This window comes from Falco biarmicus, chromosome 11 (assembly GCF_023638135.1).
Source record: "Falco biarmicus isolate bFalBia1 chromosome 11, bFalBia1.pri, whole genome shotgun sequence".
In the NCBI taxonomy this organism is placed as follows: domain Eukaryota; kingdom Metazoa; phylum Chordata; class Aves; order Falconiformes; family Falconidae; genus Falco; species Falco biarmicus.
Genome location: NC_079298.1, coordinates 1,502,050 through 1,527,624, shown reverse-complemented (window position 1 = coordinate 1,527,624; position 25,575 = coordinate 1,502,050). Strand labels below are relative to the sequence as shown.

The window sequence follows — 25,575 nt, the reverse complement described above, 5'->3', positions numbered from 1 at the left end:
CAGCGGACAAAAAAAAAATTGAAGCAGTGGTTCTGACTTACACGTTTAGCTAATTATGAAAAGTAATGATTGCAGTGCATGTGGACAGCATGGCTTTTAATTATTATTTAATTAGCAGATGGATTAGTGAAGACCCTCAGATATGCACACATGACTCCTATTGACTTTGGGAACCACTTTAAACTTCTCCTGAAGGGGAGCAGATGGAGGTTGCCCCTAACGTCGGATGTTCATCATGTCGATACAACCCTTGTGCTGTGAGGCACCAAACTGCACCAAGGCCCTGGAAACTGGACTGATGCCTTTCTGCCAGTCCAGCATGCCCAGACAGCTGGACTGTTGGAGCCCCGCTCATAAGTTCTGCCCCTGAAATTTCAAATGAGGACTCCAGAGCTGCAGGGCACGTGAGGGGAAGGGATCGTTTCTGAGCTGCAGACCCCAAGGGTGGGAGGAGGTAAGGGAAGGCGCTGTGCTGTGGTAGTCTGTCCCGTACTCTGCTGGGGCACGGAGGGGTTTCCAGACTTGCGGCACAGCCTTGTGCTGCACTTTCCATCACAGGGGAAAAACTGCTCTGGACAGGTCCTGGCATGTGGGCGCGAGCAGATCAGCTGGGAATGGGGGAACCACACAGATGTGCTGGACAAGAGCAGGTGCAGGAGGGGGCCTGGGAAGCAGGACCACAAATAACAATCAGTTAGTTGAAAGGAATGTGCTCGAGCTTGTGGGTCACAAGCCCTGGTGAAAGGGACATGAGAAATTTCTGAAGGGTATAGAAACAGGGACTAATCATCAAGTTGAGACTATACAAGGAATAAGGCAGTCAGTTTGTCAGCTTGCTCAAAGACGTGGTGCAAGAGCTGCAGACATTGTTGTCTTTATTGCTGAATTGCTAAATAGCTAGTGTGAGATCCTCGCAGGAGTTGCCACATAGTTATTGAATAAGCAAGTTTTTGAACCGATCAGAATTAGATGTAACAATTGCTTGTGTGTATATAATCATGATATTCGGCTAGTTAAAGTGACGTCTGCTTGCATCAAGCTGCATCCCGTCTCTCAGCTGTGGCAAGCAGGGACAGCACTGCAGTACCTGACAGCATCCCAACAGTTTGTGTCTACCAACACTGGGAAAGACCTGTCACCAGTAACCCGTGTGTGTGTTTGTCTCCACACCGGAGTGTGAGTTACTTTTGGGTGGGTATACAAGGCACATCTTCCAGACAAGTAAACAACATAGCGGTGTCCTGGAAAATCTGGGATGGACAAGAGAAACCTTTTCCCCCATTCAAATAACTGAGATATGTGTGTGCTTTTGTGTATTCTTCAAAGCAAGGTTTCTGCCTGTGAAGTGTCATGTCACTACCTTGTTCAAATGCTAATGACCTCTTGTGTAAGAGGCAGAACTGGTTGCACTAGTTCCAAGTCACTTGGGCTTCCCACCATTGCCTCCAAAACAGTAATTTGGGATAACATTTCAAGTGCTCTTCTCAGGCTGGGCTGACAATGGTTTATTTCCACAGCTGCCTCTGAAAGTTAGTTTAGGAGAAATATATGTATTGTTTGTGCCTGGTGGTGGCACAGTGGTAAGAAGCCAGCACTCATCAGAAAGACTGACCTTCTGGCTTTCAGGGGTACTACTTTCCCAGCATTTGCAAAATATATTAGAATTTAGACCAAGAATAGCTGTTAGGAAAGTGCCGCTCCACTTCTCCCTCATCATTATTACCATCAGTGGGCCCGATTTCCTGTATGGAGCAAGTTCGGTCTTTTCTTTGCTCCTCCTGGAGACCAGAGCAGTGAGAACAACTCAACCTTTTCATTCTGTATCCTGGAAGAAATCCATGTTGGATTCACCAAGCCCTGACAGTTTTGGGATATGAATCAAAAACATTTTATTGCAAGACAAACAAAACACTTGGTTTACTTGGGAGCAAAAAATTAGAAAGAAACTTTGTCATCATTTAGGGCTTTCTAAACTGCATTTCAAGTAGAAACGCACAAGATTTGGTGCTGGGGACAACTAGTTATGGTAAAACAGTGCAGTAAGAATTGAGAGGTGCTCCTTTCCTTGCAAGCATTGCAGTGAAGGCTCTATAATGCAGCTGCTCTGGGACTCAGGGACACTCATTCATGCTCGATCTGCCCAAGGAGTGGGTCAGGGTTTGTAAACTGAAGGAAGGTGCCTTCTGCGGGTGCCCTGCTTATTTGCTGTGGGTGCTAGATGACAGGCAGTGAGAAGATAAGGTGCTGTAGAATAGAAACCTTAAAGCAGCTGAATATCTTTCCCCTCCTCATGCTCTTGAATGATGAATGATGTACTGCTTATCTATAGGATGATGTACCTATGTTTATCTAAAAGCTGGGAAACATGCAAGGACCCTTATTGCTAACATGAGGGATGTACTAATTGCAAAGTCCTTGGATCTGTCATCTTTAAAAAGGCTCTCTGGTCCTAAGTTCCTGTTGTTTATGAAAGGTGGCAAAGACAAGGACTTAAATCATGGTCACTAGTTTAGTGAGATGTGTAAATGAGTTCCTGGCATTGTAATGAATATGTAAACGATTTCCTGGAAAGTTAATGAATAGGTCTGAGTTGCTTGTATAAAGAGGGGACTGAAAAATCCCCTCGGTGTGGGTGACTTTGGTGGAGGGATCCCCCATGCACCCAGCGCTGGCAAATAAAGATAACCTCCTCCGCTCACTCGAATATTGGTGGCTGATTCTTTAAATCAATTTGGCGACCCAGGTGGGACCTCCTCTGCTCGGCTGCGGGACCCATTGAGAGCGAGCGGGGACTCCCTAGGGTACCCCCGGGGATTTTCCCGGAGGGGCTCCTCGTCTCATCTGGATCACCGCAGGAGCAGACAAGGACTCCATCTTGCGGAGCAAAGGTACTATCTTTATTCAAATATTATATTAATTGTAAATATTATATTAATATTATATTTTGAACAGTACTGTTTTGGATATTTCTGTTCTGGGACTGGTCCATCTGTAAAGCTGTCCGTAAGACATAAGATCATTGCATGCTTATGCAGGATGGCGTATGCCGGGTAGCTAGCACCGCAGGTATACATCTGATTCTGTTCTGGTATTTGTTCCGGTATTAAGGTAATATCAGAACTCTGATTCTGTTCTGGTATTTGTTCTGATATTGAGGTAATATCGGAACTCTAATTCTGTTTTGGTTGGAAGACTGACACGTTTGATGATTTGAAGTCAATCTGTGTATATAGGATTAATAATTATAGGGTTACTAATAATATTTGTTATACTCATTTTATGCTGGAAATGTGAGAACATTTCTGTATTAGGTATATCATGAATGTTGACATGTGGTTATTGTCTTGAACATCCGAGGGGTGAGTGTAAACCTCTATATGTTTTAAAGCGCATATAGTGTAAAGAATTAGTGAGTATATGGTGGGAGTTGCTGCTTAAAGACAAAATTTGTCTCTGAGCAGTTACTCTGTGCTGTTTTGGCATCGATTTTGCGAGCCAGCCAGGAGAGCTCTCCACCAGTGCTGGAATCCAGGGGCCTGGGGACCCTCAGGGCCCCCGACTGCATCTTCTGTCGGCAAGACTCCCCTGCCTCTCGGCTTCTCACACAGGTGGACAAGGACTTCTGCACAACATAAAAGGTATTTATATTTATTCTTTGTTTTGAATATTTGATTGTCTTAAGATTTGTTTTTACCCCATAAGACAAAAGACAGGGCGCCGTCTTGCAGGGTTGAGAAGAAGGGACGCCTTCTGAAAAGGGTAATAGCCCTATTTGATTATCTTAAGATTTGGGAAGCTAAAAACTTCCTTTAGGTTGTCTTAAGATTTGAGGAATTCCTAGAATATAACAACTGAAATAGCGCTCTGTGTCTTGTTTGTTCTACGTATTGTCTTGTTACATGTTCAAAATTGGAGTTATGAAATGTATGTTGAAAAAAAAAATATTCTGGTAATTCTAGGCAAATAGCTGAAAACTTAACACTCTGCTTAAGGCCAGAAAAAAATGAGAATCTGTTTTTTGGCAATTGTTCATTGAAATGCGTACTTTGTGTGATAACGTAAACTGTCAGCATTCCTAGAGTTGTAAGTGCACGGTACCGTGTAGCATACTGCCTGTGTGACTGAGGGCTGCCCAGAGAGTGTGGCGTGTGTGAGAGACGTGGTGTCACTGCAAAGCGACTGGGGAGTCCCGATCTGTGTGTCTGTGTTCCCCGCGAGGGGCCAGCCAGAGATGGACGGAGCGATTGCAAAATCAGTTTATGAAGTGTTGGAATGCATAATTAGACATTATAGCGGGAGACTGTGGACAAAACATTAGAACTAACATCATTGGAAAAAGCACGAACTAGCCTCTGCCCTTAGTGTCGTAGGTGCTGTCTGTATACTCGAGCAAGAGGTTGCAAGTGTCTAAGATATATTATCTCCTTGCAAAAAAACCCCAATAATAATAATAAGAAGAAAAATAATGAGACCAAGAAATAAGGCTAAATAGAGGTCTGGAACTGTGGTGTGTGTTCTGAGATAAGTATGGTACCTCCAGTAATAACTAACACATTGTAGAAAAATGCCAGACTTATTAGGACGATGGGGGGCAGACCGAGCCAAGAAATAAATACCAAAACACCCCTGGGATGTATTTTGAAGCATTGGAAAGAATTTGGCAGAATTCCCAGTGGAAATTTGAACAAAAAGACATATTTAAAATATTGTCAGAATTGGTGGCCTTTGTATACATTAGGTGATGGTGAAAGATGGCCACTCGAAGGAAGTCTTATATTACAACACAATTTTACACCTTATGCTGTTTCTTCATAGAGAACAAAAGTGGAATTAACACCACCTGATCTTTGATTATGGCTCTAGAAAAGGATAAGGGAAAAACTGAGACCTAAACTAGAAAGATATTCTTGTTGAATTTTTTTTTTTTGGGGGGTGGGGGGGGTGGGAAGAGAGAGAAGAGCTGAGGTTGTGGTTCCTTCTGTGGAGCAACCAGAATGAAGCACGTTGTAAGATAAAAACTTGCACTAACGTATGTAAGACCTAAAGCGGGGTGTGGAGAGTCAAAGACCCTGTGAAAGTGTTAAAGTATTGGGGTGAGTTTGTACAAACCCCCATACCCCCTCGAAGGTGCATGCTGGACGCATGACAGGGTGTTTGCTGTTTGCCTGCGAAGGCGTGATATGTAAGAACACAGAGCAACAAGTAGCAGATTTGCATTCAGGGTAAGAAAGAGTTAAAACAGAAGTGCTGTAGCAGAGGCAGGCTTGTGTAACCTGCAGAGCAGGAAGAGCATCTCCTGCCCCGAATCCTTCTGATGGTGAGGAGGAGGGGGTTGCTGTTGCTGACAATTGAGCAGAAGGACCTGACAATGTCACCCCAATTGCTGCAGCATTTGCAGTACAATGGGACCGGTAACGGCCCCTCTAGGGCAGGCGGTGGGTCTGAGGAGAATAAAGGTGAGTCTTTGATGGGGAAATTTAGATGTTTGAAAGTTGGTTGGGAAAGACTTATCAGGATGATCTAATAGGACTAGATAAAGGTTCGAGTTGATTGTTATTAGGTAACTGTGATGTAGAAAAGTTGATAGAAGGAACAGGGAACCTGTACAGAAGGTAAGAGAAGAGCTGGGTCGTGCTGAACTGGTAGAGGAGATGAGGCAGAGACAGGAGGAATGTCAGGCAGAAGTGAAAAGTGAATCCCTCTCCTATGGGATCGGATCACTGTGCATATTGTAGGGAAAGTGGACACTGGAAGCGAGATTGCCCTAAGCTAAAGAACCAGCAAGGGGTTCTGGTGAAATAGGGACTAGGAAAAATGAGGTGGAATTTTTAGTGAATACAAAACCAACTTACTTGGTGTTAAACTTCAGTGAACAGAATTTGTTACAGTTGTGGGAGCTGCTGGCCACCAGGAAAATATCCTGAAACCTTTAAAATACAAACTAAGAAAACAAGTAAGAATGCCAAATTCACCAAAATCTTTGTTGGGATGAGATTTATTAGAACATCTAGATGTTTAAAGAAGGAGAAATGAACCCAAAATTTAAAAATAATCAATTAATTGAAATCTTGAGCTTATCTTTATCCCTGAAGTAAAAGAAATCTTTAACCAGGTATATCCGGGAGTAAATTCCAGGTAAGGCAAAAAATGCTTTACCTGTTACAGTAAAAATGATAAGCAGGAGGCCTGCCTAGTTCAGGTAAAACAATATCCCTTGGTCAGCAGGGCTGTGGGGGATATTGGCATAAAAACTGAAATAAAACGCACTGTGTAGTAGTTCTACTACTAATGTAAATCTGTGTGTTTTACCACGACACAGACTTGTTACGGGATGCACAGATGAAACTGCATTGACAACGAAGTGCTGAATGATGAATGATGCACCACTTATCTATAGGATGATGTACCTATGTTTATCTAAAAGCTGGGAAACATGCAAGGACCCTTATTGCTAACATGAGGGATGTACTAATTGCAAAGTCCTTGGATCTGTCATCTTTAAAAAGGCTCTCTGGTCCTAAGTTCCTGCTGTTTATGAAAGGTGGCAAAGACAAGGACTTAAATCATGGTCACTAGTTTAGTGAGATGTGTAAATGAGTTCCTGGCATTGTAATGAATATGTAAACGATTTCCTGGAAAGTTAATGAATAGGTCTGAGTTGCTTGTATAAAGAGGGGACTGAAAAATCCCCTCGGTGTGGGTGACTTTGGTGGAGGGATCCCCCATGCACCCAGCGCTGGTGAATAAAGATAACCTCCTCCGCTCACTCGAATATTGGTGACTGACTCTTTAAATCACTCTGGGTAATGTTATTGGCGGAGGCTACACAGGGCCTACAGGAAGATCATTTCATCCAGTCTCTCCACCACCGTGCCAGGGTGCGTCCCTCATTTTCCACTGGCACAGCACCTCTTGGTGCTCAGCGCTCCGCTGCTGTGGCTGCAGAGCCAGATACTCACTGCACCGTGCACTTCGGGTCTGCCAGCAAAACCCACGGCTCACCTGGCCCAGGATCTAAGGGATGTTTGTAATTGCCCTGTGCCTCAGTGCCTAGCTGTTAGACAGGGATGCCAGGGAACTGCCCTCACATTAAGAGGCCACAGAGGAAAAAAATTGTTACTTCTGATGCACTCTGATGTCACGGGTGGGATGAGAAAACAACAGCCTGCGAGGAAGATCAGCACTGCTGTCAGTGCAGAGGATAGCATGGGTGATAAATAAGGCCTTGGGCTACAGAATGCATTAAAAAGATCAGCAAATTCAGAAATGAGTACTGACATGCCTGTTCACCGGGCACAGTGGGGAGTGCTGTGCTCTACCTCGTGCTGTAGCTGTGTGACGGATCTGCCCCACGGAGGGGGCATCCACCCACCTGGGTACTGCACCGCTTCACTGTGCTGCTGCTGGGCTGTGGATGCAATTGCACACCCATCGAAGGGGCATGGGGGTGTGAACTGGCTGGAGTGGAGGTGATGATGGGGATACTGGGTATTGCGAGAAAACAGGGGAATTCCCCACTGAGGGCTCCTGAGGCGGGCACTGTGTGAGGTGGGAGTAGGACCAGGCAGTGCAGTATCCCACTCTCCGTACATTTTAGCTGTGTGCTCCTGGGTAGCCCAGGTCCTGTGGCAGGATTTTGCTCTGTGATGTGGACTCACTTGCACAAGCTACTTCCTCACTGCAAACGGGGTGATTAGAGCCCCTCTGCCTCTGAGATGCACCCCTTCCCCCAGTATGGATTCTGGTAAAATATTTCCCATCTTCTAGCCTTTGTCTTAGCCCTTGTTTCTTCCATTCTTCATAACTGCTATTGTTATTTTTTTTTCACATGCACAGAAAGCATCGTAACGTAATACAAATCAATAATTCTAATACAATAATTATGATAACTACAACAAAGGGCTGCTTCAGCCACATAAAATGAGGTAGGCAAGAAGTAAACTTTTCCCAGAGGTCAGAAAATCCAAAGGAAGTGTCATCTAGGGATACTTGATGTAGTATTTTGGGGGTTATCCAAATTTGTTGCAAATCCGTTTCAATACGTTTTTCTTGGTTAACATAGACACAGCAAGTTTGATTAATAACCATACACAATCCTCTTTCTTTTGCTAAAAGTCTGTTCAGACCCATTCAGTTTTGAAGTACTACATTTCTTAATGAAGAAACTTTGTTGGACTCCCTGTACAGCGTCCATGGTGAGTTTTTCCATTTGTTCTATTGTGGCAGAAATATTTATTATTGCTTTTTCTAACTCACCCCTAATGAAGGAAGATGCCGTCTCGCAAAACTATGGAATGCTGAGGGGCTTTTGGGTCATCAGGGGGTTATTAGTTCCTCATTTAACCAATTTCCATGGGGATCTCAAAACACCTGGTGGAGGATGCGAATGATTAAATATCCTGCCTTGGGGAACTGGTATCCTACCCCAGATTCACCTTGCCGTCAGTTAGGTAGTCTTTTCCTGGCCCTGCCATCTCCACATAACCACCATAATCCTTGATGTAAGCAGCTATAGGTCTGATTAGCGAGCATATCTAGATGCACTTTTCCACATTTCAGGGTAATACTATATTTTCCTTTTGTATTAGTTGGTGTTAGAATTGGCGGGCCACATACACTCCAATTCAGAGCAGTATAGTTTAAACTGAGCCATCCTGTCAGTGGAGCATTCATTCCCATCATTCCCTCTAATTATTGTAGAATTTCCTGATTTCTGTACTTCATATCAGGGTCCTGCCGTACTATCTGGAGATTTGTAACAACCAAATCCTGCATGATTAAATGGCCAGCTCCAATTTGCCTGTGATACCATTACACCATATAATGGAAATTCTCTACTACCTCTGGAAAATGCTGAACATACCCAGCAATCTGCCAGATTCAAAGCATTCGTTACATTATGGGTTAATTGTACAAACAGATTCTGGTCCCAAGAATGAGTTCCTATTGTACAGAACATTGTTAATATACAAACAATCAATGGTCTTTTTGTTGGATCCGAAGCCGCAGAGGTCTGGTAGGTGTTGATTTCCATTGTGACTTAGGGGCTGCCTTCGCTCTGGTGTGGCGGATCCAGGATGCTTGTTCCTTAACTCTGACTGCGGTATGGGATGTAAGCAGTATTTGGAAAGGACCTTCCCACTTCTGTTCCAGAGGTGAACCTGAAAGAGGTCTGACACATACATAATCTCCTGGCTCCATGTTATGCACAGGTCCATCAAGACCTGGAGCTCCAGTTCCTAAAACTACGTCTCGAAGCTGTTTCTGCATGCTTCTTCCATAATCAGTAAGTACTTCATTCTCAACTCGGGCTGACGCTCTGCTCCTGTTTGTATACTATAAGGTCTCCTATACAATATCTCAAAAGAACTTAGCCCTTCTTTAGCTCTGGGCTTGGTTCTAATTCTCAGGCGTGTCAGAGGCAATGACTGAGGTCAAGATAAACCAGCCTCCTGTCCAGGTTTTACAATTTGCGGCTTAATTAGGTGGTTCATTTTCCACTTGACCACTTGCTTGTGGATTATATGGGGTGTGTAACTGCCAGTCTATTCCTAAAAATTTAATAACTTGCAGAATGACTTTTTCAATGAAGTGTGGCCCCCAGTCGGATGAGATTACTGCTGGAACCCCAAATCTCTGTACTCTTTCTTGTAATAGTACTTTGGTTACTTCTTTAGCTTTGTTGGTTCGGCAAGGGCATGCTTCGGGCCACCCTGAAAAGGCATCCTCAATACCTCCTGCATGACCAGCAGGTATTATATTAGGACCCCCCTTTTGGGGTCGGTGAGCCTGGATTGCGATGACGGTGCCACCTTGTCCCGCGGCCCCACGGGGATTTCAGGAGTTCACCTGGCTCCCGGCTCCCCCTTCAGCTCAGCTGCCCCCTGCCCCGCACCCGCCCCGCACCCGCCCCAGCCCCTCCGCACCCCGCTGGGGTCTCCTTCATGTGCCCACATGCCGGGGGGGGTCCGTGCCCTGGGGAGCCCGTCCCGGCGCGGGCACGGAGGGGAGCGTCGCAGAGCCCCCCGGAACGGCGAGCGCGGCTCGGGGAACGCCGGCCGAGGCGTCCCGGGGCAGGGGGGGGCGCGGGGGCCCCCAGCCCCGCAGCGGGCTCGCTCCCGGGGCTCGCTCCCCGTGCCCCGAGTAACCCCCCGGCGCCGGGCGAGGGGCTGCGAGGAGCCCGGGGGAGGGGTCGGGCCAGGGCCCCTTTCCCCGCGGGGCTCCGGCTGAGGGCCGGGGCGGGGGGACCCCGGGGCGGGCAGCGGGGCCGGCGGCGGCGGCCCCTCCCTGTAGCGGGGCGGCTGCCGGCGGCGGGGCCGGGGCGGGGAGCGGAGCGGCCGCTGAGCGCCGCCGGGCCGCGGCCGCGCCGGGGCAGGTGAGCGGGGGCCGGGGCGGCGAGCGGCGGGCGCGGGGGAGAGCGCCGGGGGGGGCGGCGGGGCCCGGGCCGGGGCGGGGAGCGGGGCCGGAGCCGCGCTGGGGGGCGCGGGGCTGCGCGGGGGGGCCGGGGGCTGCGCTGCCGGGGGGGCGGCCGCGCTGTGCCGGGAGCGCCGGGCGGTGCCGGCTGCCGGCACTGGGCTGCGGCCGCGCTGCCCGGGCCGTGCCGGGGGCTGGCGGCGCTGCGGGCCGGAGCGGCGGGGCCCGGGCTGCCGGCGCGGCGCGGGGGGCGCTTTGCTGCGGGGGGCGAGCCCGGCGGGGGGGTGCGGGGGCGCAGGGGAGGCGAGCGGACCCTGCGGGGGGCGTGGGGGTGTCTCCTGCCCGCCGGCCGCCTCGGGGGGCGGCACGGGGGACTCCAGCCGACCGCGAGCCGGGTGCGGGAGCCCCGGAGGGTCCGGGGGCTGAGGGGGGGGGAGGCGGGGAAGCAGGAGGCCGCCCCCCGGGCGCCGGCGCCTCCCCAGCTCGCCAGACCCCCGAGCCTGCCGCGGCCCCCGCTCGCCCCGCGCCGCTGCCCCCCGCTGCAGCATCTCCCCCGCAGCCGGGCCCCAGCCCCAGGTGCCCCCGGCGCTGCCGTGGCGGCGGCCAGCCGGCCCCCCGCTGCCGCTCGGGAAGGGCCTGCGGCAGGAGCGGCTCCGGGCGGGGCCGAGCGGCGCCGGTCACGGCCCCCTGCGCTTCTGTCCCTCCGCCGGGGGCCGCGCCGCCTCGGGCTGGCGGGGTTTGTCCCTGCCCGGCCTCGCCCCCCGCGGCGCGGGTGCGGGAGGGCAGCGGGGGCACGGCCCGGTGTGGGCAGGAGCCGGGCCGGCCGGGGCGAGGCGAAGGAGAAGGAACCCGAGGGCAGGCGGGCAGCAGCTGCCTCCTGCTGCGGGCACAGAGGGCCTGGCCCTGCGGTGGGGGGGGGACCAGCCCCGCAGCAGCCGGGTGCCAGCGTGCACAGCGGGGTCCGTGTGTCACCCGCGGGGTCCGTGTGTCACCCACAGCCTGGGGCGGCCCCCGGTGCGCGAGGGAGCGACGCGCCGTGTCCGGGAGGCCGCGTCTTGCGAGGAACAGCTGTGAGACACCCGGGGGTTACCGGGGGTGGGGGAGCCGAGCGGCCGGCGTTCTGCGGGAGGGAGGGAGGGAGGGGAGAGGGGGAAAGGCGCGTCTGAACTGGCACATTTTCGCAGCGGTACCAAAGCGAGAGCTGTGGTGAGTCCTGGTCCGTGGGACCCTGTCTCCCCTCTTGTGTGCCCCAGGCGCCCCCTGCCCCTCCTCTGCCCCCCCTCCCCTTCCCTGTGCCGCTGTGATTTTGTGTGGGGGTGACCCGGGCTGGACCGAAGCTGCTCTTACCGCTCCCCCTCCTCCGCTGGACAGGGGGGACAGAATATAAAAAAAAGCTCACGAGTGGGCACAAGGATGGGGAGGTCACTCCGCCATTACCTCCGTGGGCGAAACAGACTGAACCTGGGGAAATCAGCGCGATTGATTAGCAGTCAAGTCAGAGCAGGAGAACGTGCCGGAAAAGCAAATCTTCAGAACACCTTCCCTCCAGCCCCCATTTCTACGGGGCTTAACTTTACTGCCGATTTCCCTGTCTCCTCCCCGCAGGGGGATGGGGAACGGCAGCTGCGGTCAGTTGATCACACAGTTGTTTCTTCTTCTTTCTCCTCCTTTTCCTCCTCCTCCCCAAACCTTGCCATACAAACCCATCGTGTTTTGATTCCCTGTAGCTCTCCATCCTATTCTTCTGTCCTGCTCCCTCTTCCCTTCTGTCTTTCTCATTCTGCTGCTCCCTTCTCTTTTACTCTCTCTGCTTGTGTCCCACTCCCTCTCATTCTCCCCTTTTCTTCATCCTCCGCCTCTGTCCTGCAGCCCAGGGCTGGTTTTCCCTTTACATCTCTGTCCTCATCTGTATCCCTGTCTCTTTTTAGGTTTTCTTCTTCTCTTCCCCCCGCCCCGCCCCCCCCCCCGCCCCCCCCCCCCGCCCCCCCCCCGCCCCCCCCCCCGCCTTTCCCTAACGCCTCTGGTCTGTTCCCTGACGTTCTTTTCCTCCTTGCACCTGTACGTGCCACTCGGGGTCCAGGGAGTTGTCTGGAGGTGGGGAGCACCTCAGGAAAGTCTGTGTCCAAAGAGGCACTTACTACTGTGGAATTCCTGACTCCCCCCAGGCATGGGAATCTCCCAAGCCAACACCACAACTGACCTTTTCTTGGTGTTTTTTAAAGGTGATGCCATGAAAGGATGGGGTAAGAAAACCTGATGCCCTAAGCGTGTCATTTCCAGAGAAACATGTTGCTTATATGCCTTCATCTGGGAGGAGGACAGGTGAGTACATTGTGTTGACTTGTTTCAGCACAGCTGTGCTTTTATTAAGAGGAATGACCTTCTTTTTCTTGTTAAGAGTTAGGGGTTGCTTTTTCTGAGAATTCTGCCCGTCTGTTCAACAATCGCTGATGTGTTGCGTGCTTTTCCCTCGAGGAAAAGGACCCTGTCTCAGTCTTATTTATTCACCATTGCTCGCTCTGTTGTAGAAAAAATTTCTCACCATAAAGCTCCAGTGCTTCCAAACGGCAGGTTGGTGGTCTGCATAATGTATCTGTAGTCCCGTCTCAAGGAATGCGTTAACGGTGTTACGAATTATAAATTTGTAAAAAAATTAAAAGTAAAAAATTAAAAGCTTCCTGCCGTAGGAAGACAGTGTGTTGGGTTTGAAACCTTTGGGTAGGACAGAAGGAGGTTGCCACCCTGGGTCAGTGGTGAGTGCTGGCATGTATCGTCTGATCTAGAGCTGATGTCTGTCACCACTTTAGCTCTAGAATTACTCTGAGACGCAGGGAACTCCAGTTCCCTTCAGCTGCAGCCTTGGAGCTTTTCCAAGCAGTGGGATGAAATTCCTGTCACAAGCTGTAACCCAGCTTAAGGAGAAGGGGGCACAGTTTGAGTTTTCTTCCACGTAGGCATCTGGGAGGTACAGTTCTGAGCTTGATACTGCTACTAGGAGATGCTTTCAAGTGAACTGAGTGTGGCTCTGGCGACCCAAAGCTGGACAGGGTTGGCAAATGGTGATGTAGAGTTTTGGTGGTAAAACTTGACCAGCCTGTCTTAACGAGCAGGCATGTTCTTTGTTTGCAAGCACTGTTTAGTCCCGCCTAGGCATCCCGCAAGTTTGAAGGGCCGTGGTCACATCATCCCTTGGTCACACACAATGAACAGTTGCCTGTGCTTTTTAAGGAGCATGCTTGGTTATATTTTCTCTGTTTGGCTTTGCATTTGGGAAATAATGTAACAGTTACAGCTCAACTGAAGGAGCACGATACCTGACGTGGCAGAGAAGGAGGTGTGTTTTACTAATTTTTTGGTGTGCATCAGTTTGACCCCAAAATGACATTGTGTCAAAGCTTGTGGCCAGGTTCCGCTGTAGATGTTGACTTGGGGTATGAGTGGCTCCAGGTGTGCTTTAGGAGAGCTCTGTTGGTGTAGATGTGCTGAGCAATTGCTCTGCTGTGTGTGCAGCTGTTCTGGTTTGGCTTGCAGGTGTGAGCATGCAAAAGAAAACTCGCAAGTGTGGTCAGCCTTGCTGTAAAGTCAGAACGGTTTCTTCTTACTGCTGAGAGCCTCCTGAACATTTCAGGCTGGCCAAGCGTTGTGCCCCGGTGTTTCTGAAAGTCCACAGCTCTGCAGTTCTCTAGGAGGGTGATGCCAAAACGGCACAGAGTAACTGCTCAGAGATGAATTTTGTCTTTAAGCAGCAAAGGTATTTATTTCGTGCAATGCTGGGGAGCTAGCCAGTTTGCACCAGACAAACTAGCCCCAAAGTTTTCAGTGAAAAGTCAGGTAATTTATACAGTTTTCACGAGAGGTTACAACATCTTTACATACATATTCATTTGATTTTGACATCTAATCATCATATTCATAATAGATGGGGTTTAGGCGGAGCTTGAAGTGGAGTCTTCTAGAATTGTCTTTTTGGGGAGATTTTTGGGTGGTCGTTCCGTTCTTTGGCTGGAGCTTGCAAAGCCTCCTGACTCATGGCCTTCTCATCTCCTTCAAATGCCCACCTTATCTTTATTTATGACTGCTAGATTGCTCAGAGTACATTTCTCCTGTCTCTTACTTCAGTAGCATCAGCAGAACAGAACAGGCCGTGCCGTCTCTGTTATATCTCAACATAAACAGAGCATCCCCCAGAGCATGGTACCAAACTCATCCCGAATAATCTTTCAAGACCTTGCTCTGTTTCATTCCCCCTTTTTCTTAGGACTTGGGAAGTCTTTTGTCAAGTTCTGAAGACAAAGGGTTTTGGTAGACATGCATCATTGATCACATTATTTGTGTTCTTCTGACTATGATACTTAGTTTATACCACAGACAGACGTTTAAGAGAGATAACAGGATCATTCCTTCCAACATGATTTAACATGGGATGTATTAAATAGTAGAATACTTGTGTTGCTTTGGGGGAATGGCCTGCAAAGGTGTCCCACCAGTGATGTTCTCCAACTTGTTCTGCATCGGCTAAAGATGGATTTTATATTTTCAGAGTCACGTTTCTCCTGTCGAAGCATGTGTTGGGCCGTTCTGTTTATTTCTTGGACCAGTCTTTCTATGTTGGGGTGTCTAAGCATTGCTTTGAAGAGGCTAATGTTCATGCCTATTTTTAATTTAGGTATATCATGATACAGGGTATAATCAGTTCCAATTAACTGTCTGGTAGTTACAGGAACAACATAACCAAAGTCACAGCCTACAATTCTAGTAAAATTATACATACAAAATTTAGTACCATTTGCCATTTCATGACAATTATCAATACTCTTGTTACCAGAAGAAGTTGTAACACATGTGCATCCATTTCCTACATAAAATATTTGTGGCTGGGCTTTAATATGTGGAAACATTTCAAAAGCACGCATAGCCTTTTTGATATCTAAACACAGATCTTCATTCTCTTATTACTGCGTTTTCACAGATGTATCCCAGTTGTTCCCTGGGGAACATGTTCATTCCATGTTCATTGACTGCCACTTGCCTTTGGTCTGACCATAACTTGCCCAAACATTATGGCCTAGGGGTCTGACAGTGACTTTCTGGTGTATGGCTCCTAGTGTCGCAACGGGAAAGATTGCCTGTTCTTTTGCTGCACTAATTGGGAGCACATATGCTTCAGTTTGCTCCTGTTGTGGGTTGTAGGTGAAGTTTACTAGTTGTCACCAAGCCTGGTGATGTTTTTCAAACTGAGTGGTGAGGCTGGTTTTGCCTATTATTTCCCTTATTTCTTGAGATAGTATTCCTGATGTTCCTTCCTGTTGCGACGGAGGGAAGACACAGTCACTCAATATGAGTGATCAGCAGACTTCGTTTATTGTCCCTTACAGTCACCTTTTATGCCTTGTTATAATTAGCTCATACATATTACAAAAGTTAAGCTCATTATTGGTTAGTTGCCTAAATACCAAGCCCGCCCCTTGTTTCTCTTCTGTAGTTTTCTGTTCCCACCTGCAACATTCTTTTCCCACCAAAATCTTCCTGTTACTGTGTAACAAGGACAGCCAAAGACAGTGTATTTTGCTTTACTTCAGATAAGCTGAGAGCGATGCGCACTTTTGTTCAGCCAGCTGGACTATGTCTATGTGACCCTTTTCAGCTAGCCAGTTATCCACAATTCCCCCGTTTTTATTTTGGGCGACATAGGCTTGGTTGACCATTTTCAATAACAGCATTTTAACACAGGAAAATACACAGCCAACTTATAAAATCTCAGTTCAGAAGTATAATTCCTGAAATACTTGAAAAATAAAGTTAGCTTGAAGCTTTAATTTAGATGCTCTTTCTGTTCCAGTGATATAAAAAGTTTAAAAAATTCAAAGGTAATTTTAAAGTTCTGAACATGGACTAATGCAAGCTCAAAACCCAAAAAGAAACCAAACTGATGTTTGACTAGGAATATTTGCAAATATTTTAGTGGAAAATCCCTGACCATTAACAATTTTCTGTCCAAATAACAACTGCCCTTATGCAACCAACCAATCCATACATTTTCTGAAGAATTCCTCATTGATATCAAAGAATTAACAAAGGGAAAAAATTAGTTCTAAGCTATATACATTCATAAGGGGATTTTTCAATAGTTGCGTACAGATTTACACACTAAGCCATAATGGCTTGTAGGTGATACACACAAGAAGAGTACGTTGCTTATCTGTCTGAATGTCTATGCTAAATTTGACAACTGTGCCACAAGCCAAGCCTACATGGGTTCTGTGTTATGCACGTTCCTTAACAAACAGAAGTATAATAGGTAAATTCCCAAGATCTAGTCCCCAACCTAATTATATTATTTTGTAGCCAATTAAGGAAAATAACACAAATGTGCGTAACTACATGTGCACACACCTTTTAGTTCAGAACCAATCTGTGATATAAGGCCTTAGCCTTATGGCATCATTGAATCTTAATGAGTACAGTAATTAAAAATGCAGTCTTACTGTAAGTGTGATTTATGCTGACATTCCCTCAAATGCTACACGTGAGTATTTCTCACTCAACTGCCTCAAGTTAAAATAGTAGTATTTGTTAATATGTATTAAAAAATCATTAATTATCTACAATAGCAGTTGACTTCCATAACACTATGTAAGCAAAAGAGGCTTAAGATGGGTTTTTTGAATACTGACAATTTATTTTAGACTGTCTAAACTCAGGTCTTGAAAGATTTCACTCTGCCAGACATAGAAACACTGTTGCGCTCCAGTTGTGATATCCCTTTTCCCAAGTTGTCACATGCACATCTTGCTCAAGCAACATTATTGTCAAAGTTTCTCTCTGCTACATAAAAGCATATTGCACTTGTGGATATAAAAGACAGCACCCTTACTTAGATTATTACCTTACTACCTCATAACTCTTAGTATCTCTGATTTCATCACTTCAAAAATTCACCAGAAGCAGATAAAACCACAGCATCAGACTAAACTACACCTTAACTGCTGATTCAAATAAAGGCATTCTCTTCAGATATGCCTAATGCTTACAAATAATTTTGGCTGGTTTTGATCAAAAAACTATTATTACAATAATGATCAAAAATAATAATCCTGTTTGCAAAATGCCTTTAAGCCAGCCTCCTAGTCCCAGCCAATTTCCACATTCAGAATACAGCATAAATACAGAATACAGAGTAAATTATCTCCATCAAGGCAAAAAGGCTTCTCTTTAAGCACAGAGATGTTTGCTAGTTCAAGGCAGAAACCCATTTCTTGTAGGGGACACCTTCCCTTAACATTCCTGTGGTTACAGATTGTATCCACTGCTGAGTATTGGATAGCAAGTGCAACCTTTTTTGCTAATGCCCCCAGTCTGATGAGATTACTGCTGGAACCCCAAATCACGGTACTATTTCTTATAATAGTGCTTTGGTTACTGCTTTGGCTTTATTGGTTCAGCAAGGGTGTGTTTCTGGCCACCCTAAAAAGGCATCCGTCATGACCAGCAGGTATCAAGACCCCCCTTTTCTTGGGAGTTCTGAGAAATCAGTTTGTCATGGTTGCCCTGGATATTTTTCTTCTCCAATTGTCCCCATTTGATTCATGTTCTCCCTACAATTTTGTCAGTCTAAATATTTATACTATGAGTCAGTGCCCCAATGGGTCTTGTGACGTTCTTCCTTCCTGGGTGACCCTCTTACAACAGCGGGGGCCATTCCTCACATCAAGGTCTGGCATGGCACATGTTCCCACCACTCGGCACCTACTGGCTTGCAGCCAACAGCAGAATTCAAGATTCTTCTTGGTGGCAAACACAGAGGCCAACCCAGTCTTGCCCTTGACTACGGTAGGAGGCACTTGACCAACCTTATTCCTTGTACTTTGTTGTCAATGCAGAGTTTCATCTGCGCATCCCATAACAAGTCGCTGCCATGGCAAAACACACAGATTTACATTGGTAGTAGAACCACTACACAGTGCGTTTTATTTCAGTTTTTGTGCCAATATCCCCCACAGCCCTGCTGACCAAGGGATACTGTTTTACCCGAACTGGGCAGGCCCCCCTTTTCATTTCTGCTGTAACAGGTAAAGCATTTTTCGCCTTGCCTGGAGTTTACTCCCAGATATACCTGGTTAAATATTTTGGTGAAATGGCATTCTGATTTTTTTTTCTTAATTTGTACTTCAGAGGTTTCACAATGCTTTTTCCTGGCGGCCAGTAGCTCCCACAACTGTAATAAATTCTTTTCTCGCTGAAGTTTAACACCAAATAAGTTGGTTTTGTATTCACTAAAAATCCCACCTCCTTTTTCTCTAGTCCCCAGCTTTAATTTAACCAGTGGATCCGCTAGGGCGGATTCCCCAGGCCTCTCAGTCTGGTTCTGATGCAGTCACCGGAACCCCCTGATGGTTCTTCAGCTTTGGGCAATCTGGCTGCCCGTGCCCACTTCCCTACGATGTGCCCACTGATCTGGGCCCGCAGGGCAGGGTTCGCTCTTTCACCTCTGCCAGGCATCCCTCCTCTGCCTCTGCCTCGTCTTCTCACCTTAGTCCCTCTGCCAGTTTTCACTTTTCCCGAAGCCGCCGCCGTAGCTGTGACTACAGCACGACTCAGCTTTTCTTCTCTGACCTGCTGTGCTTGTGCCGTGCTGCTTCTGTCAGCTTCTCTACATGGCGATTACCCAGTAACAGTCAACCCTTTTTCTACTCCTGTTGGGTCATCCTGATAGTCTTTCACAACCGACTTCCAAGCATCTAAATCTCCCATCACAGATTCGCCTTTATTCCCGCCCGCCCCCCGCCCCCACTGCGTGCCCTGAAGGGGCCAGTTCCCGGTCCTGTCGTGCTGCAAATGCTGCGGCCCTTGGGGTGACATTGTCAGGTCCTTCAGCTCTGGTGTCAGCAACAGCGACCCCCGCCTCCTCGCACTGGAAGGATTCCGGGCAGGAGATGCTCCCTGCTCTGCAGCAGGCACAAGTGCCTGCCTCTGCAACAGCACCCCTGCTTTAACCCTTTCGAACCCTGAACGCAGATCTGCTCTGTGCTGCTTTAAGTCTGTGTCCTTACCTGTGGTGCCTTTGCCAGCAACCAGCAACCAGCCTGCCACGCGTCCAGCCTGGCTCAGCCGCACCTCCCAGCGGGTGTGGGGCTTTGTACAAACTCACCCCAAGACTTTAACCCTTCCCTGGGGTCCTTGACTCCCCCGCCTCAGGTCCTACATTAGTGCAAGTTTTTATCTCCCAATACGCTTCACCCCAGGAGGAGCCACAGCCTGAGGCTCTGTCTTTACAAAACACAGCGATCCTATATTACACAAAAAACTTCAACAAGAGCATCTTTCTAGTTTAGGTCTCAGTTTTTCCTTGTCCTTTTCTAGAGCCAAAGTCAAAGGATCAGGTGGTGCTATATTAATCCCACGCTCCTTCTGCCACACTCTGTATGGCTTCTCAATGTGAAAAACAAATCTGCATGTGTCGTCCCATTTCCCTTGTCATCTTAAAAATAGCATTAACTGTAGCGAGGTGTTACAGTTTCCTGATCTTCTAAGATACATAAAGGCCACCATTGGTTATAATATTTTATCAATGTTTGCTTGACGTGTGGAATCAGACTCCACAATCTTTATCAGATTGTAAAGTAGGTATGTTTATTCAGCGCTGGGCAGCACCAGGGGTAGTCCCACCAAAGCCGTGTGCGCCAGGGGCAACAACTTGTCTCAATTTATATAATCAAATGTTGCATATACATAAGATTTCCAAATATACCGATACATATTCATAACCTAGCCCTGCTTCATATTAAAATTAGTTCCAAGAAGTCATTTCCATATGTCCCTCCCAACTGCGTTTGCGTAGTGCCTCTTGCTGGTCATGGGGGTCATGGGGATGAAGGCTTGGTAGTCTTTCTCACTCTGAACCTTCTCTCTTTGCCAGACTCAGTTGCTCCTTGGTCTTTGTCCAGACTATAGAGTTGGTTTTAGCTAGTTCTCATCACAAACTGTCCTTCAGGAGGAGCTGTAGACTCCTTGCTTCAGTTAATTTACACAATAGTTAGTAAAACAAAGCATTATTTATCAACAACAATCTAGGTAATCGTTAAGCAATTAGACCTACTAAAACTTCTTTAACCCTTTCCCTCACACTCCCACCCTGTGGTCCTCCTGTATTCTTCCAGTGAGCCAAAATACAACCCAAAGGGCTCATGTTCACTCTTTCCCCACTCTGTTGACCTCCCATTTCACCTTTATGCAATACAGTAAATAATACAAATTATCACAAGTTGCAGGTTTCAGCACTCGCTTTGTAGCTGAGCTACGTCTCAGTTGCACAAAACACTCGCACAAAAGGGCCCGTTACACACTCACTCTGCTACTCAGATAGATAGCAACAATACCATTTTATGATGGACGTTCCGACCTCAAACACCGTTATGCCACCCCAGAACGTCAAATATCAACAAGAGGTCTCAACTAATACACGGTACCGAATTTTACAACAGATGACAAAATGGCCAAAAGACATTCTTGAAGAGAACCCAAATTGGCCAAAACACACCACTTGGGAGAAAACCTGTTACCCCTCGAGAGGCCCCTTCCCGCTACCGCAGCGAGGAGAGCACCCGAATTCCCACCCCCAGCCTTTCCAGGGGCAAGCACCAGCGCTCTTTACCTCACGTAGGACGTCTCCTCACAACTTACAGGTATCCCCAACCCAACTGCAACATACCTGGTCCACCGACGATGGTCCCTGTCTGTCCTCGCAGTCATCTAGGTGAGTAGGGGAGTCCTCCTGAGAAACCCTGGGGGCACCCAGAGGAGTCCTGTCCTCAGCAGGTCCTACAGCCGGACAGAGAGGGTCTCACCTGGGTCACCAAACTGACATGTGGAATCGAACTGTACAACTCGAGGGCAGTTACAAAGAGGTATGTTTATTGCAGCGTTGGGTGCAAGGGGGATCGCTACTCCTAACTTGCACGCTGTTTCAACAAGCCGACAGATATTTATTATACAAAGTCATGCAAATACGTAAGGTTTCCAAAAATTCATTATCATAACCTCCTCCCTCTGGCGCCTCTTCAGGATGTACTTTTCATCTTATTGGGCAGTTACCTAAATTTCCTGCTTACCTTTGCATACATTAGCAGTCTGTTGTTTAGTTTCTGTTACCTACTAGAGTTCTTTACACTTCCATCATCTAACCTTTTGTTCAAGTGTAACACATCTGCTGGCTAACGATGAGCCCCAAGCTAATATGTGCCCACGGGGCTGGTTTTAATCTCTATCAAGGTCCTTTCCAGCCTGGGCTCTACTATGATTCTCTCACTTTGAAAACAGGAATGATGAGGCAGAGTTTGACCTTAAAGCTTTTAGTTCTGAAGAATGTACATTTTCAGGTCCTTCAAAATGGAACCTTGTTCCACAGAATGCTCTGGATTTCCTCTTGAGAATACCATGAGAAACATGGCAGGGAATGGCAAGACTGGAACAAAAACCCCTGGAAGTTCTGTGGGAAGAAAAGCTAGGCAGCAGCATAGTAAATTGTCTAAAAGAGTAGGTCAGATCTCCAGTAAAGGAAATAGAATTGAGGAAACAGTAAACAAAGAGCAGATGACTGGTTCTGCAAGCCAACAGGCTCACTGGGCAGGACTTCCTGATCTTTTGGTGCCCAGGAAGGGACTCTTGAGCCTGATGCAAATCTGGATTACAAGACAGATTTCTGATTCAACCAGAAGTGCAGATACTTCAGAAAGCTCCAAACAGAACAAGCGTAAGAGGACACCTTGCGTGTATGGAACAGGCTGTTACAGGTGAAGCAAAAATAAACCCAGCTTAAGCTAGCTTGTTATTAAGAAGTACTGTATTAGCTACCAAAAACAGTAAAGTCGTTACAAGCTTTGATTTGAAAGAAATCTTTTGGTAAATGGGGACTGATGAGAAACCAATGGCATAGCAAGAATTTTAAAAGTATAAAAGGAGGAGCCAGGATGTCTTGCTAACTTTCAATATAACCTAAACAAGGGATGATGTACTTCAGCAGATTAAACGATGCAGAGTTCTAGGAAATAAGAAACAAAGGTCCACTTTAAAAAGGAAAGAAATAAACCCCCCTGTGTGTACAGTACATGTACCGGCAGGGAGAAGAGATGTAAATGATTGAAATGCCCAACATAGACCCTGTAGGCTTATTTTATTTGCAGCTGAAACTTTTATGAAAGATGAAGTTATTGTATGCTTTGTGATCTGACTATTTAAAATGCTTATTATTTGTTATCCCTAAACAATGGAGAATTACTTCTGTTGTAACTTGGCCAATCTGCACCATTTTTTTTTTTTATTTATTTTTTTTTTTTTTAAGCATTCAGTCCCCTCTTAAAACCAGAACAAGTCACACTTATAAACTCCCTGTGAACCCTTATCTGGTCAGTGTCTTTGGCGATACTTCAATTGAGGGATGATTTTTATTTTTTTTTCTGCTACTCATATCCTCTCAATTCACAATCTGTCATACAAATGTTTTGTGCGATACAAATGTTCCAGCAAGATCCCAAAAACCCCAGTGCTGAGTGCCTGGTCTCCTGCTAGTTCTTTCTGCCCAGAAAAGATCTGTAATGCCATGTGTTAATATATTGAAGAGAAGATAGGCGTCTAGAGGTGTTCCTGAGGGTAGCAAGTGACCAGTGACCTGAGAACTGCCTTTAGGAGAAGATTTTGAGCACTACATAAATCTATGTACATTGTAAGCACAAAAGATAAGGCTAATCCAGGAAACAGGAGGTCCTGTGATTTTTTTTTTTTTTTTAAATATTATCACTGTTACTATTTTTGTATTTTTTACCTCTTCCCCCAAGGGGCTTGAGTGACAGTAAAAGCTTAGGTTGTTCAGCAAACAAGCAAGCACAAGTAAATGGGTTCTTGTGTATGTTTGGTGTGCCTGTTGCTGCAGATAACTGCGTAAAGCTGTTGTGTTCATGAGCACATCAGACTTCCAGTTTTCATGTAGCATTCCTTCGCATATCTCAGTTTTTGCCCTTCATGATTATGAGGAGGACATGGTTCATTAGGCAGCCAAGCTGATCCAGTAGTACAAATGCAGCCTTTAGTTTGCTCCAGCTACTTTTCATTTTGCTCAGACAAGTTTTCCCCTCTGTGGGGGTGAAGCTGATTCAGTGCTCTGACACGCTGAAGGATTCCTAATGTTTTGGAAGGCAAGTTTTAGTTACAGGTAACATGCAATAGGAGTCTGCATGTGCACGTTTCTTCTTGGGTCTTTATTCTAAAACATTTGGCAGCAGTACTTTTGGGAAGTGTTGCTTTGTAAGAAGAAAAGAATGCTCTGAAATAGCACATAACGAAATCTTATTTTGTTGGAGAAATTTGTAAATAGGAAGTATCAAAACCATCAGCTTTGATCTTCAGGAAATGTGATGAGACTAAACCTGCTTGTTTGCAAAGAAAGGTGCTTTATCGTCTGTCCTGTATGTGCTTTTAATGCAAGACCACCAAGTAGTCATTCTGCATCAATGAGATAGCTATGTTGCAGTAAAGCAAGCCATTGCAGTTACCCATATTCTTGACAGAAGTGTATATAAGTGTGATGTGAATGGACGCTTTGAAGGAACGCACTGATAGCGTATTCAGTTTTTGATTGTGTAGTGTTCTCCTTGAGCAAAACCTGTTTTTTAGAGTTGCTAAGGAAGAGGAGCTGCTTTGAGTGCTCTTTTGAGTACGATGAGTAGCTGGTTTTTGTCTCCTTCCATTAACCTTATGAAAGGTGTCTTCTAGCACAATGTGCTGTAGGAGTCAACGTCTTAAATGAGGACTGCTTTGGTAACCATAACATTTCCTTACAGTGTTCTTTCTAGGTGAGGTTTCATATAAAATGTCATTTTTCCAATAACTGAATGCCCTTCAGTTTTCTAATCCGTATTTTATAAACTCCTAGTAAGAGATACTTGTCTTCTGCATATGACAGGCACCTTTGGTGGGTGCGTGGTTGAACAGCACAAATGGAAAAGATGAAATGTTAGTTTAGTTGATTTTATTAGATGTCTCTAACACATAGCTGAAATGTTTAGGAAATAACTTTGTAACCCATAGCTCAGTTTCTTCATTTATGAATTTGAAAACGCTGCTTTTTGAAAGAGTCAAGCTTGATTCACACTTCTCTCTGCAGAGATTCTTCTTCTTATCCTCCGTCAGTGTGAGATTCTCTTCCTGTGGCAGTCTGAAGCTTTTTCCAAATCGAAAGAAACTGCTGTTACCACTAGGAGGCAAGTGCTCTGTCTGTGTTATATCTGACTATATTTGTTGTCAAGGAACTTACTCTTTGAATACTGTCTTGTGTTCATTTTCTTGTCTGCTGCTCGCTTTTCAGAAGTTAGAAGAATAGGGATTTAAAAACAAAAACAAATTCAAACCCAACCCCCATTTCGAGTTGCATAGTAGGGGTGTGGTACAGCTGAACTCTCATCTCTGAAACTGTAATTTCACAATTTTTGTCCACAATTCTGTCCTTTGGCTAGCCTGTGGTACAGTTCTGTGCTGACTGGGTGTGTGTGAATCTTTCCTGTAACTGTCAAAGCAGGGCATGCTCAACCAGCCTTTGGATTTGTATGTGCATTCTTCTAAATACTGTGCTCTTTGTTTATGAAAAGAAGTATTTTTCATTTCACCTTCAGCTTGTAAATCTGGCAGCTACAGACTTGCATCTGTCTTTTTATGAGACCTGTTTTCTAGTAAGACTTAGAGTTTAGAACTTATAAACATCTTACACGCACTTGTGGCGTTAACTTCAGGCTTGAATACTATGGCTTTATAACTAGTGCTGGTGAGTCATTACGTTTTCCTTACCAGTTTCTTTAGTAGGCTGAGAAAATAAGCCCTTGAGATGACAGGGGTCTCCTGCATGTGATTAAGAAGAGCCAGGGATTCTGACCTTACCACTTAAATTTGTTTTAGAAAAAGCTTTTAAGATGCTTTTGGGAGCTGCATAGATGAAAACTGTCTTGAGTATTTCACTGAGCGATGCTCAGCTGCTGCTGGAGATGACTGCATTGATTCTGAAGAACTTTGTAAGTGTTACTTGCATAATTTTTATTTGCATAATTTTCTGCCACAAATTCAGAGCTTCTGTGTATGAGAAGGCAACTCTCCTAAAACTTTATTCTTAAAATAGGCTTT

At 46.4% G+C, this 25,575-nt stretch overlaps 1 protein-coding gene and 1 non-coding gene across 8 annotated transcripts in view; both read left to right on the top strand.

Annotated features, from left to right (window-relative positions):
- Nucleotides 1-10,159: 10,159 nt before the first annotated feature.
- The window catches only part of LOC130156990 (aprataxin and PNK-like factor), a 28,251-nt gene continuing 12,835 nt past the window's right edge, over nucleotides 10,160-25,575 (top strand). The window contains exons 1-3 of one of the 7 annotated variants that reach the window (XM_056356122.1): nucleotides 10,160-10,375; nucleotides 12,636-12,735; nucleotides 24,569-24,669. In XM_056356122.1, coding sequence (XP_056212097.1) covers nucleotides 12,711-12,735; nucleotides 24,569-24,669 — 126 coding nt within the window. In that variant the 5' untranslated portion in view covers nucleotides 10,160-10,375; nucleotides 12,636-12,710. Of the gene's footprint in view, nucleotides 10,376-11,195; nucleotides 11,620-12,635; nucleotides 12,736-24,568; nucleotides 24,670-25,357; nucleotides 25,467-25,575 lie in introns of those variants that run through there. The other 6 variants (XM_056356124.1, XM_056356121.1, XM_056356120.1 and 3 more) reach the window with 6 other exon arrangements.
- Nucleotides 13,159-13,243, top strand: LOC130157298 (small nucleolar RNA SNORD45). Its single transcript, XR_008824780.1, has one exon. It is a non-coding gene; the product is annotated as a small nucleolar RNA SNORD45 (small nucleolar RNA).